This window comes from Poecile atricapillus, chromosome W (assembly GCF_030490865.1).
Source record: "Poecile atricapillus isolate bPoeAtr1 chromosome W, bPoeAtr1.hap1, whole genome shotgun sequence".
NCBI lineage: Eukaryota > Metazoa > Chordata > Aves > Passeriformes > Paridae > Poecile > Poecile atricapillus.
The window spans coordinates 30,962,306-30,975,757 of NC_081288.1; the positions used below are offsets into that span (position 1 = coordinate 30,962,306).

The 13,452-nt window shown below is 41.3% G+C and overlaps 1 protein-coding gene and 1 non-coding gene across 3 annotated transcripts; both read right to left on the reverse strand.

Moving 5' to 3' along the window:
* Positions 1-567: 567 nt before the first annotated feature.
* LOC131592437 (solute carrier family 25 member 3) lies at positions 568-10,370 on the reverse strand. 2 transcript variants are annotated; one of them, XM_058863944.1, is made up of 8 exons: positions 10,225-10,370; positions 9,913-10,069; positions 5,123-5,244; positions 2,732-2,911; positions 2,436-2,617; positions 1,556-1,728; positions 1,012-1,122; positions 568-900 (listed from the first exon to the last, which is right to left on the reverse strand). In XM_058863944.1, exons 2-8 carry the CDS (start codon positions 10,061-10,063, stop codon positions 740-742), a joined length of 1,080 nt encoding a protein of 359 aa, XP_058719927.1. In that variant the 5' UTR covers positions 10,064-10,069; positions 10,225-10,370; the 3' UTR covers positions 568-739. The 2 variants fall into 2 exon arrangements, with proteins under 2 accessions (XP_058719927.1, XP_058719926.1); XM_058863943.1 differs by lacking the exon at positions 5,123-5,244 and adding an exon at positions 5,402-5,523 and having other exon boundaries at positions 10,225-10,369.
* On the reverse strand, positions 2,024-2,263 carry LOC131592531 (small nucleolar RNA SNORA53). Its single transcript, XR_009280649.1, has one exon. It is a non-coding gene; the product is annotated as a small nucleolar RNA SNORA53 (small nucleolar RNA).
* Positions 10,371-13,452: the final 3,082 nt, after the last annotated feature.

The window sequence follows — 13,452 nt, forward strand, 5'->3', positions numbered from 1 at the left end:
TGTGAAGCTGAAGTACACCATTAATAGTCAGATATATTTGAAAATATTATCAGCTTTTCTCTAGTTAAGAGGTAGCAGCTACTGTTTAATTCCACAGGACAATAAGGGCCAAGTTCTTTGGTGTGGTTCAAAGCCAACAGAAGAGAAATTAAGTCAAGTAAGCATAAGTTAAGTTGGGATGACCATCCCAAGGCAGAAACAGCTCTAGTATGCATAAGGTTCCTTTTATCTCTGTGGGGAACACTGATAATCATGACTAGGATACCCATCAGACTCCAGTCTCATCTCAGCCATTCAGGAGTTCAGCTGTTCCACAGTAACAGCTTATTACAGGCAAATGACCAGTGGGATCAAAGTGCAAGGACAGGTTCTTGGCACTTCTCTGGAAACAATGAAAGCCTAATTTTATTTTTTAAGTGGAAGAGTAACATTTCTCTAAAATGTGGAATGGGGTTATTTAAAAAAAAAAAAAAAATTGGGTGGAGAGGGGGAAGCCAGGAGAGTATTTGAGGTATTTGCTACTATGAAATGAAGCTTACATATGCAGTAGTAAACAGACACTAAGCACTCTGTTTCTCATTTATTTCAGGCAATGACAGTGGTAGAATTTAAACCCTCTTGTGAGATGAGGGCACAACCAATAATGACATTGTATAGAGTTTGTTTTCTACATAGTCAAATGTATAAAATTTTCATGAAACTCATCACTGGGACAGTCAGCAGTCAGTCCATGAGTTGTCTATTCAGTTAGACCAAGCTTCTTCTTCAGAGATTCTGGCATTTCAGGTGGAGGTGGGCGAGGAAGTCTGAAATAAACCTTGACAGAATCGTAGATGAACCACTGTAGTGCAGTCAGGGTACCAATCATAATGATACGAGCAAATAGACCTTTCCATACACCTGGAGAGCAAACCATAAAGCATGAGCAGCATAAAATGGCATGAAAAACCAGAAATCCTCCCCAAAACACCAGAAACACTTGATCCAAAATACATGAAAGTAAGAACGTACCTTTGAATCCAAGCCTCATGAGAACCTGCGAAGCTGAGCTGCCCTTTTCTTTGTTCAACACAGATACCACAGAGTCAGCAGGATGGGAAACAATTGCACAGAATACACCAGCTGAAAGAAAAATTTGACATTAGTTCTGCCGTATTTTAGCTGTACACTACTGTGTACACTAAGAACAACCAGCTGAAACTTCTGAACAGAAGAAAACAACCAGAAAAAAAACTTCTGAATCTTTGGATATTGGAAATCCCCCTTCCATCCAAAGATTCCAAAGACTGAAGAAGATGCAAGTTTTTGCTTAAATCAGCTGCAGTTTTTAAATCTGGCCATCAATATTGGTAACATATAGGAGCAGTTAAGAACAGTGTCCTATTACAGACCCATTTTCCTCTAACAGACTGATTATAGCTATTTCACCTGCGTATTTTAAAGCTGCAAATAAGTTCTCCCATGTCAGTGACATGTGCTCAAAACTCTGAAAAGCAACAGATCTCTAGATTTGCAGTAATCCATTAATGAAGTGTAGGACTTAAAGATTCCTTACCAATATAGCCTGCAACAAATGTGACTACCAGCTGTTCTCCTTTTGTACATTCACTTCGTGGCTTGGGAACAACGTACTTGTAGAGAGCTTCAACAGTACGTTCAAAGCAGGCAAATTTCATCATTGTGTATGGAATCTGTCTCATCCATAGTGGAGCAACACCTTTATAGAAACTTAATCAGAGAAGAGACAATCTAAGTTTCATTTTCTTCAGTATTTAAAGTATATTTCTAACCTGAAATAAATTAGCTTATTTATTGCTGTTACACAACTTCTATATATTCACCTTGTAATGCTGTCAATACCTACAGAAATCTGAGTTGCATTCATTTCTGAGTACTACCTTCAAACAGCAACACAAATGGAAATTTTCCTGATCCCCAGGCTGCAGAGCAATTTCTTTAGTCACTTTTCAGATTACAATGCACTGCAGCAATGTAGTACTGATACTACCAGTGCAGAAAGGCTAATGTCTGCATACCAGCCAAGTCCTGATAGTGAGACATGACCTGTACATCAACAGCCACTTCTATCAGAACAGAAAGCTAACATGCAGTTATATTACTCTTACATGCCAATGACTCAAGCATCTTTGACTGTACAACCAGAAAGTTGCTGAATATCTCTGACTGGAACTGCTAGAAACTGAAGTTATCCAGCAGAACTCAGCACAAAGATACTCACAAAGATGGATCTAAGGAGCATGTGGAATCAACAGCCAGTTCAGCACAGATTGCCTGAAGTATGTTAAGTTCTTATCTTGAAAAATAAAGACCAAAAAGCATTACAAGCTAAGGCTAGAATTAGTTATAGCACCAGTTCTTCATTAAGAAAATGTACTGAAAATCAAGAGCTTCAATTAAGATGAAGGGATGCTTACGCCCAGATGCCTTCTTCTGCAAACATTTTGGGTAAAGCCTGCCGTAGAGTGTTCGCATATCCAGGCTGTGTCTGAATACGAACTTTAGCAGCTTCCATTGGAGCCAGAGCAATGTCAGCAAAAAACTCTGCACTGGCAGATGCAGCTAAATATAGCGAAGTACGCCACAAATAGGCGTTTTCCTGAAAGGAATTTAAACACACATTTTTATTAATGAATCATGCTTTTCTGATTATGCCTTATCACTAATAATATTACGCTGCAGACATATAGCTTTACATAAATTTAAGGCTTACCTCTCCCAGCATGTTGCCATACAGAATTTTGAAAACTTCATAAAAACCAAATTTACAAAGCCCTTGCATGGAATAGCCAATAAAGGTTGGAGCCCATCCCTTAGCCAAGCCACGAACACCATCCTCATTGATTGTCACTGAAAATCCATTGAAGATGCTCTTGTATTTTTGTGGATCGACCTAAATGGAATAGACAGGTAAATATTTGATATAGCTTACTATTTTCCTCCTCACAACCCCATCCAAAAGTTTTAATTTTCCTATTCCTCAAACAGCCAGCTTCCTATAATTCCCTGGACAGATGATGTACTCACCACAAAGTTACACTAATGTAACCATAATGGTTACTTGCTAGTCTCAAACCCAGAATTGTTTTAACAGCCAGTATGTTCCTCAATACCCAGAAACCACCAAATTCAATTTTGTTTCGCTTTAATTGTCCAAATTAACAGTGCAACTGTAATGAAAAGATTTACTGAAATCACTGTTCTAACACTGTCAGGTGTACTGGATCAGATTTTTTAAAAATATAATGGGTCCTGTCAGCAATCTCATTTACTTTACTCACTACTATGGGTATGTACAGGAACGTTGCCAGAAACCTAATGATTTACTTAATTACTGATCAGAGAAGGTTGTTTTTCCTGTGTCGTCTCTCCACATAGTCAGGCTAAGACAAATGGAGCAAAGCAGACCAAAGAGTACTCAAAAACTTCTACACTTGTACTTTCACTTGGCAATAAAGGCTACACAAATTGTTTTCTGACTATAAAATTTTGAGTGAGATTTTATTAACTCATCAGAATTTAACACAGACTGACTTGAATAATTTTGTTTCAGGTGAAAGGAAGTGATTTAGCAGAAACTTTTCAACAGGTAATTAAGTCACATCCCACTGTTACTTTTCATACTTCACATCATCCAACAGTTCCTCAGAGAACAAGAAGGAAGATATCAAGCTGGGTGCCCATCAGACTTTCAGAAAGAGCTATAGGACATGCATGAACATGCACAGACTGGTGTTTTCTCTTGCAGCTAGGAACAACATACGTGGGATCTAGTTCACCTAAATATGTCACTTTTGAACAGATGTAATTTTAGAAAAGTGGGTATTTAATCAGGCACTGTAAAATGAGACTATGCTCAAGTCGGAACCATGCTTAGTTATTAGGTGTGTAACAGATGTCCTGGTTTCAGCTAAACCATGGCAAAGGTGACCTCTTCTTAAAAAGACATGAGAGGGCAGGCAACAGGTTTCTTCCTGGAGAACTTAGGAAGGATTAGAAACATGCTGTACTGGATCTGTAAAGAGATAAATGCTGACAGGTTTTACAAGATCACACCTGAAATCCACATGGAACCCCCCTCCTGAACCTCCCTCTAAGTACTGGAGAGGGAAGGAGAAGTATCACCACCCTTATCATGTAATAAATAGGAACTGGTAGCCGACACTGAACATGTCTGAAGTGTTACGGATTTCCTGGTTTGAGAACACACCTTCAGGTGCTCTCAAGAATCTGAAAAGGTCTCTCTGGTAAACATTGTTAAATAATGGCCATTCAGAAGAACACAGTTTTGAAGTTTTTGAATATGCACAGCACGTGCATATTCCTAGTGTGACAAGGAGGTCTGACTAACTCATAGTTTCCTCTTAATGTAGGAGTTCTATAATTACAAAATGGCCATTTTTATAATCAGTACCAGCCTGTCCAACACAGAAATCATTAACTACTATATTTACAAGTGTGCTTTAATTTGCTTCATTCCTGCAGATTTGCCTGAATAAATCCATTAGTATGTTTTCATCCATGGCTGTTCACAAAATTATTTTCATGTGTCATAAGCCCAATGCAACGATGCCCCTTTCAGTTCAATCAAAAACCACCTCAAGGAAAGCAGTTGCAAGCATTGATGGCCTTCCTGAAACCAAGTTTTAGCCACTCTGTTTAAAGTGGCATCCTTAGAAAATATCCAATCCATAAGCCATGCATTGATATCCAGTGTTAATGGATCAAATTACACACACATGCCACTCCAGGCTAAAAACTACAGATCTTAAAGGTACTATTTCCTTACTCCAAAAGCACTGGAATAGTGCTGGACAGCAAACCAGCCAGCAGAGTAACATTGTGGTGAGTGCCTTTTAGCAAATACAGTCAGTTAAACATGCCTTAAATGCTGTCAAAAATAATGCGTCCAGATTATCTGTAATACCTTTACTTCTCTTTAAAGTGGTATTTTGCTAGTCTTACAGCAGTAGATTTGATAAAGCAGCATTCAAGTTTACTTGCTTCTGGTCATCCACAAGAGATTGCATCCCTACTGACAACTCTTAATATGCTGGCTAGATAGAAAAACCAAAGTTCAAGAAATGTTTAAGTTTATACAAACCTGCATACGACATTTCACTAAATCCAGAGGTACGACACCAGTGTGTGTCAGGCCACAACTTAGGACCCCACCAACGCCACAGAGAGCATAAAACTTGAGCGAGCCATATTCACAACTGTACTCTGCAGCAAAAAATAAAGACACACCATGCTTTTATATTAACTCCATGCACGGTTGGACAGCGATGTCCACAGTATAGTTTATGCCTCCAGTTCATTAGTAATTAAATATACCACACTAAACATGCTCTGTCGTCACATACCAACATGCAGAACAAACCTGCATTCTGCATTTAACCAGGTCTAGAGGAACCAGTGCCGTATGTGTTGTTCCACAGCTAATAATCCCACCAAGGCCACAAAGCACAAAGAATCTGTTTGAGCCATAGGCACAGCTGTATTCTAGTTAATTGGAAAAAATTACATATATGTGATCAATCATAAATGGTAACAATGATCAAAAAACAAGCAAAACTAAGTGCTACTTTCTCCAAAGTATTAAACTGAAATAACCTCCCATGCTGTATTACTTGAATAGAGTGTTATAATGAAAAATAATTATTTTGCTTTAAATTAAAACATTTTGGACGGACAAGATTTGATTCTAAGGCTTCCAAATTTAATGTATTCCTTTAAATAAACAAAGGAAGAAACTGTGAAGTTTTAGCTTGCAGCACACTAAAACCATAGAAATTAATCCCAGATGTTACTAACAGAAACTATGACTCTAAGTTGCAATGTCCAACAATTTCTTATAGCCACAAATTAAGGAAGAACAGTATTTCTCTAGTACTCAAAAGACAAAGCTTCTTTTGTTAAATATTCTATAACAGTTTAACTCCTGTATTTAAGTAGATACTATAAAAATCCACAATACTGGTGTTGGAGATATGCAGATTTATTTTCAGGTATTTCTCAGATTATTTACAGATTTTTTTTAATTTACAAGTTTTTTTAAATTGTGTTTCAAATACTGAATCTCAAATGTATACAGCTTGCTATTTATTGTTCCACTGAATGCTCGTACACAAGGTTCATTAAAGAATATCTGTGGTCACATTTAATCAAGAGATACTTCATATGCACTGTTCTATACATTGTATATACTGTGTATAAAACTATCCAATCTTAAAACAAGCTATTAATTTTCATATTTATTATTACTATTAATATTATTTAATTTAATATTTCTATACAGCAAAGTCACTGGAGCTATAAAAAAAGAATGTTTTCTTCTTTCATTTTTGAAGACGCTACAGAAGCTATGTGTGAGTGCAAACAAAAAACACCCAAATTTACAATGAACAGTACAAAATAAGCATAAAGTAGCACCACAGTTCTACTACTATGCTCAATGTTTTGAAAATATAAGTAGAAGCAAAACTGATATACTGAATAAGCACACAGAAAATCATAACTATGAAAAAAATATTCTCCAAAGTAGAAAGATAATTTTATGCTACTAAATCTACTGGTGTCACTTCAACGTAATGGCATTAAAGTGTTACAACTTACTAAGAACTATCTCCAAGAAACACTAATGAAAACTAAAAGACAGCAAAAGCCTATCTTATGCAGAGCTTCTTTGCCATCTTTCTGATTCTGAATTCCTTTATGAACAGTAACTGAAACTGACGATGATGTTCAAGAGCACCAACTGAGCAGCAGATAACACTAGCAGGCTTATCCAGCTCATAACTTTGTTAACATAACTTTTAAAGGAACTACCTCCCACAAATATTCCAGATTTTACATTAGATTTTATATTTACATTTTTCACCTTACTCTTAAAAATTGCCCAAACAATAAAAAATAAGCTTTTCTATATTTAAAATTATAAATATCAAATCACAGATGCCATAGAGAGAGAGCCTAAGTTAAAAGCCAGAAATCAGTCATCAGAATAACTTATTTTTAATTGACACACTGCTAAAGACTGTAAATATGCTGGTCTGGGACTTACACATAGCTCCAAAATGGCTTGGCTATGCTAGCAGATTTGCAGACAGAAATAAGTCTGTTTACAACTTTCCAGAATGGCTGGTTAAACACACAAAGATCAGGCAGGTGTAATCAGAGAACAGACTCTAGGTCTGTTTGGGGCGGCTCTGTCTAGCTGTGTCTTTGGCCAACAGCTACCATGCTGCCCAGATCTCAGAACTGTTTGTTCTCACTGCCTTTTTCACAGTAATTCAGAAGTCATACTCCTCAAATGACAGGGACAGACCTTTATAGTAGCCACAGGAAAGTAGTGTTTTATGTATGGGCTGTATTACAGTGCTATTCAGACTGACCTATCAGCCTGGTGTTCAAGTACAGTAATTAAGAAAGCCAGTATCAATTAGGCTTGAGCTCTTTAGAGGTGCCTAGGTTTGTAGTGGTACAGCAGTATTAGGAAAATAAATCTACAGATGATCTTGGACTTCCTATTTCAGAAGCAGAGTCAAATTTTCTGAAAACTATTAACTTGAGAAGAGAACCAGCTGAACATGCAGCACAGAGGACAAGAAAGTCATTCTAATTCAGACAAAAACTCTTAAGGTACACAAATATAAATACGTGGCATAAAAATATAGCTACTCTGTTGAGACAGCTATGTTGGAACTATTTAATATCTCTGCTTCCAATCTGACATGTTCACAAGGACAAATTCCATGAGCCAGTCATAAAATACTCGGTCTCTGAGCTCCATTGTGGTTGATGCCCTGAGCTGATCTCAGAAGGTCGTGTGGTTTGTACTGACTTTGTGTGACCTTGTGCAAGTCCAGATATCTTCTGCAACGCGTTACGTTCTCAGCACAAAAGCCAGAGAACTAAATGGTACATGAAATAGTGAACTCAGCAGAAAAGGTTATAAAGACTGAGAAACTTTGGCCACCTTTGACCACAACTGCCAACAAACAGGATGAAGATTAAGCATAATGCTTTAAAGAAATAAGTGCACCTACTGAATATATTTAGCATACCAAAGAGCGATTTAGGGCTTTAGTTAGCTGGCAGGATTACTCCACTGAAAGCCACAAATAATTTCTTGAAAACTTCATAAAACCTAACCTGTCTCTCTTTCACATATTCTATGAATATTCATGCAAGTCCCCTAAAATACTTCAATCATCATGGTATTTCAGAAAAGGTAGCTCATTGAAAGTAATTATTACCTTTTTTTTTAACTAAAACCAAAGAGACACTTTTAAGTTATTGACAGCTTAAGAGAATTAGAATTTTAATATCCACCTCTACTATTGTGCATTCCTTCAGATAGACCTCAACATGTTGGAGGCATGCAGAGAGGAAGTGAATTAAGGCCAACAAAGGCAAATGCAGGGCTCTGTACCTGGGGACAAATAGCCCCATGGACCATCAGTAGCTAGGGGGCTAACCTGCTGGAAAGCAGCTCTGCAGAGAAGGAGCTGGGGGTCCTGCTGGACAGCCAAGCTGTCCATGAGCCAGCAGTGTGTGTGTGGCCAAGGCCACTCCAATGGTATCCTGTAATGCATTAGGAAGAGCACTGCCAGCAGCTCAAAGGTGATCCTGTCCCTTTACTCAGCCCTAGTGAGGATACATTTGGAGTGCTGTGCCCAGTTCTGGTCCCCTTAGTACAAGACAGACATGCAGCTCCTGGAGCAGACCCAGGGGAGGGCCACGAAGATGATGAGACTTGAACACCTCATTTATGAATAAAGGCTGAAGGAGCCGGGTCTGTTCAGTCTCAAGAAAACAAGACTGAAAGAAGACCTCATCATTGTCTGTAAGTATTGATTGGAGGGTGTCAAGAGGATGGATCCAGACTTTTCTCAGAGATGCCAAGCAACAGGACAAGAGACAATGGGCAAAAACTGATGCACAGGAAGTTCTATCTGAATATAAAGTCCTCTACTGTGGTGACCACACACTGGAACAGGCTACCCAAAGACTCTGTGGAGTCTCCCCCCCGGAGATATTCAAGAATCTGGACACAATTCTGTACAATCTGCTCTAAGATGACGCTGCTTCAGCAGGAAAGTTAGACCTGTAAGGATGATGACAATGACTCACTGATGTCCTTTCCACCCTTACCCATTCTATAGTACTGCAAGTATCATCAAGGTCTGACCTTCAGAAGCCAACAAACTGACTGGGAAACATACAGGAAGCATTTGTACTTAACTCTTAAGTGCATCCCTGTATCTTAAATAGCAGGTTACATGGTGTATGTGCAACAGCTACTAAAAAGAAAGAAAGAACTAAAAAAAGAACAGCAGCAAGCACCTGAATGTATCTAGATGTTCAGTTACCCAGCTATAAACAAACTGGTGAAAAAAGTAAGAGAAAAAGGGAAAAAGGATGGGAGAGATGGTCTTTCGAATCCACAGATTCACTCACTGCTCTTCTCCACCGATGAAAGAAGTAGGGGCCTGCAACCTCAGTGTCCGACGCTGCAGGCCATGCAGAGCCAGAAAATGCACTCTGTGCTCCCCTGGACAGAATCTACAGGGATCTCTGCGATTACTCCGCGCTAGAACCTTCCCGTGTCCTTATCCGGCAAGCCCGGATCCCTCCTGCTCCTCGGCACACACCGCCGGCAGAGCGGAAGCACTGCCAGCGCCTCCCCCACCCGTGCCCTTCCTCGTCCTCCAAGCGGGCGCGTAGGCCCAGCGCCGGCCCCTCCCGGCTCGGCCGAGCCCCGCTGAGCGCTGACATTCCTGCGCCGCCCTGGCGGGCACAGGCCCGGTTGGCGGGGCCAGCGCAGGCACTCCCAGCCCCGCACGCCCGCGGGCCTCGCCTCCGCCGCGGCCCCTCCGTCCCGCTCACCTTCGTCGGCGGACGCGGCCGCCAGGCCCCGCCGCGTGGCGGGGGCCTCCGCGGGCTCCGCCGGGCGCTTTCTGACGCCGTCCTGCACCAGCTGGAAGTGCGGCGCGCAGAACAGGTTGTGCCGCGCGAGCGGCGCGATGGACGAGAACATGGCGACCTAAAGCGGGCGAGAAGAGCAGACGGACGTGGGACCGGGAAACTCCGCTACGGCGCGTCCGCCGAGCCCCAGCCCCGCACCCGCGAGCCGGCCCGGCCGCCCCGAGGCTGAGCCAGGTCCCCGGCGGGCGGGCGGCCCGCGCCGCCCCGACTCACCTCACAAGATGGAGCCGCTGCGGCAGAGGCTGAACGCGGGCCCCGCGCCGTCACCTTGTCCTTCGCCGCGCCGGGGGCGGGGCCGCCGCGCAACGACTCGCGCCGCGATTGGCGGAGGCGCCACGCCGACCGCTGCGCACGCGCGGCCACCGCCCGCCCGGCCCGCGCCTGCGCCTCGGGGGGCCGAGCCCGCCCCTCAGAGCCCCGGCAGGGACTGCGTGAGCGCGCCCAGCAGCGATAAACCCCGCGCCGCAGCTCCCGTTCCTTCCTTATCGCTGCCCGGCTCGGGGAGCTTGCCAGCTGAGCCACGTGCCTCCCGCCGCCTTGCCCCGGGCAATGTCAAACCTGTGACAGGCCCGAACGCGAGTTCCCTGTGCTGCCCTGGACCCGTGCTCTGCAGCGCTCACACCGAATCATGAAAGCATCAGGGTTGGAAGAGATGTTGAAGATCAAGTCCACCCCCTAGCAACGCACCCATTTTTTGAGATTAGCTGAAAGAAGTCCTCCGTATAACCCCAGGTTACACGTCTAGTAATCACATCTAGTAATGCTTTCTAATGACTGTCTGCTAAACACACGGGATGCAAGTCCCTCAGCAGAAAGCTGAGAGAATTGTGTCTCACCCTCTCACCAGACTCCGGAGTTCTGTCAACCCAAGCAGGGTCAGCTCTAGCACCAAGCGCTGTCTGCAGACTCCCTGGCCGAGTTCCACCTTTGGAGGGTAAGCTTGCAGGGCATCATGACATAGCCTGTACTACATGCTACAACGCCTGCAGCTGCTCACAGAATTGTTTCTTACTGGTTTGTTAAAAGCAGAATGTTATGTAACATGGGACCCATGTTTGGCCTTAGCTGCCTTTAACTATGCCTTTTCCAACACAGGGTGATTTCTCTCATTTTAATGACTTATGTAGTACAAGACTAGCACAGACAAGTCCAGCTGTCCAGTTACTGAAGAGGCAATAACTCCACTTTTTCATTGTTTTGATCATATTCTTTCAATTATAGTGCTCTGCAACAGCATACACACAGAAGCCAGGAAAGCAAGAGACATGTGCTGAACATCCCAGCCCTTCTGGGCAAATGACAGCATACCACACTGAAGAAACAGCCCAACGCTGCTCAGCTCAGGGGCTCCTATGAAACTTCCAAGGAAAGCCCTTAGGCTCTGGCTCTACTCTCTCTATTTCACAACAAAGTTGTGAATCCAGGGGGACTGTCTACACGGACAAAAGTGCCCAATAGCACTATCACAGATACCAAGGCTGGTTAAGTGCCTCTTGAATAAACTACACTCCAGCTGCTCAAGCAGGAAAAGGTCAAATGAAACTTGCACTCTACAAATACTTTTGTTTAGTAACCAGCTGAGAGCCCAAAGAGCTGTTGAATTCATTGCCAGTGGCAGCAGTGAAAACAAGCCATAATAGTTCATTTTACTATTACTTGCTCTGCTCTACTCACCTCTAAACAATTATTTTTAACAATGTTTTATTTTAAAGTCAAACACTGACACCTATTTTCAATTTCAATAGGTAACCTCTAGGCAATTGAGATTTGGGCTCTTCAAACTGCAGATAAATGATTACAATTCTTGCAGACTTTTCCGATTTTTAACATATAGAAAACCTCTGTTCCTTCCAATTATAAAGCATGAGCAGGTGACCACTTATAGACAACATCTAATGGCGATTTATGTGCACAACTATACAGATGCTTATGAATTAGTCTGTAGAACTTTTCTAGAACAAACTGTGAGTTTGGTTTTTAAGTGACAATTAACTTCTAACAGCTGTACTATAAACAAGACTTACTAAACAGCAGTCTAACATAGCCCCATGAAAATACAGGGATAATATATGTTCTTACTGAATACATATAATTTTACAAAGAAAATACCTACAACTTTTCCCAGATGTGAAGGAATGAAACAGCAATAGCCTGTAATTCAAACCATCTAGATTAATTTAATAAATTTCTGAGAGACATTGAAGGGAGCAATAGGTGAAGACTTGAAAGATGCTACATTCTAGTGTCACCTTCTGTCCAATTCACAGTAAATTAAATCCATCTTTTTTAATCAGTAGCTCTTTAAGTTTTATGAGGTTAGGAAAATTTCAGTTTGCAGCTCTGGAGTGTTCTTAATTTCATCTATCCTTCTGTTGTAACACCCACCACATATCCTCTCCATTTCCCACTCTAATTTCACCTCAAACTGCATACAATCAAGGAAATGCAGGCTAGTTCCTGACTTACAGTAACTTTTCACAATTCTAACATTTTGGTGAAGCCTGCAAGCAAAATCAAAACTCTTATGAGCTTGTTTTCCAGGTGACCTTGTTTCCAAAAATATATGAGATACTGAAACAACCATCCACACCTTTGATAATCAGGTTAGCAGAGCAGCATGTGCTTGGGTTGTAAACTTTTATTTTATATACACTTCCCTTATTTCAACACCAGAACTACTAGACCATGGTTCTAAAGTCAGTAATGGATCAGGTTTTACAGCCCAAGGGAAACCTTAAGTTGCAGCATTTCCTTCACCAGGACCCAGGCTTCCAAGGTTGGACAACTGCAGTCACATATTCTCAACACAGGAAGGAAGTAGTGAAACCTTATTATTCTTATTAATTGCTGCCATGTATATACTTGTCTAATATTTTTTTTTTTAATTCTCCTCACACCGTACATGGTTTATATCTATTAAACATCACAATTTTTTTTTTCTAAAGAACAAATAAGACAGTGCAGTTACTATGCTTTAACCACAGACTACAAATGCTAACAGAAAACTTCAGAATGCTAACAGAAAAGTGAGGTGTAACAAAACTCATGAGATTTCTTTTTATATCAGCATATACACAGTACTTACAGGTGTTTATGCCACCTTAGGACTGCTTTACAAGTTCAATTAACTTGGAGACCCTGTGCTGTCTGCAATATGCATGTATATATCCATTGCTGTTGCACTGGTGCAAAGCAGACTGGTAAATTCCCTCAGGAAAAGGAAAAGCTTCAGACAGAGAGGTAGACTTACCAAACACACAATAAAAGCCATATTAACAGACAACAAAGATATGCTGAAACAGCTACCTTTGCACACAAAAAAATTAAAATTATAGATCACAACACACCCCTGTATCTATTCGACCCAATATGTTACTTAAGCCATATCAAAGTAAGCCCAATGTACCATGCACAAGATATGTCACACAATTTTACCAGCTT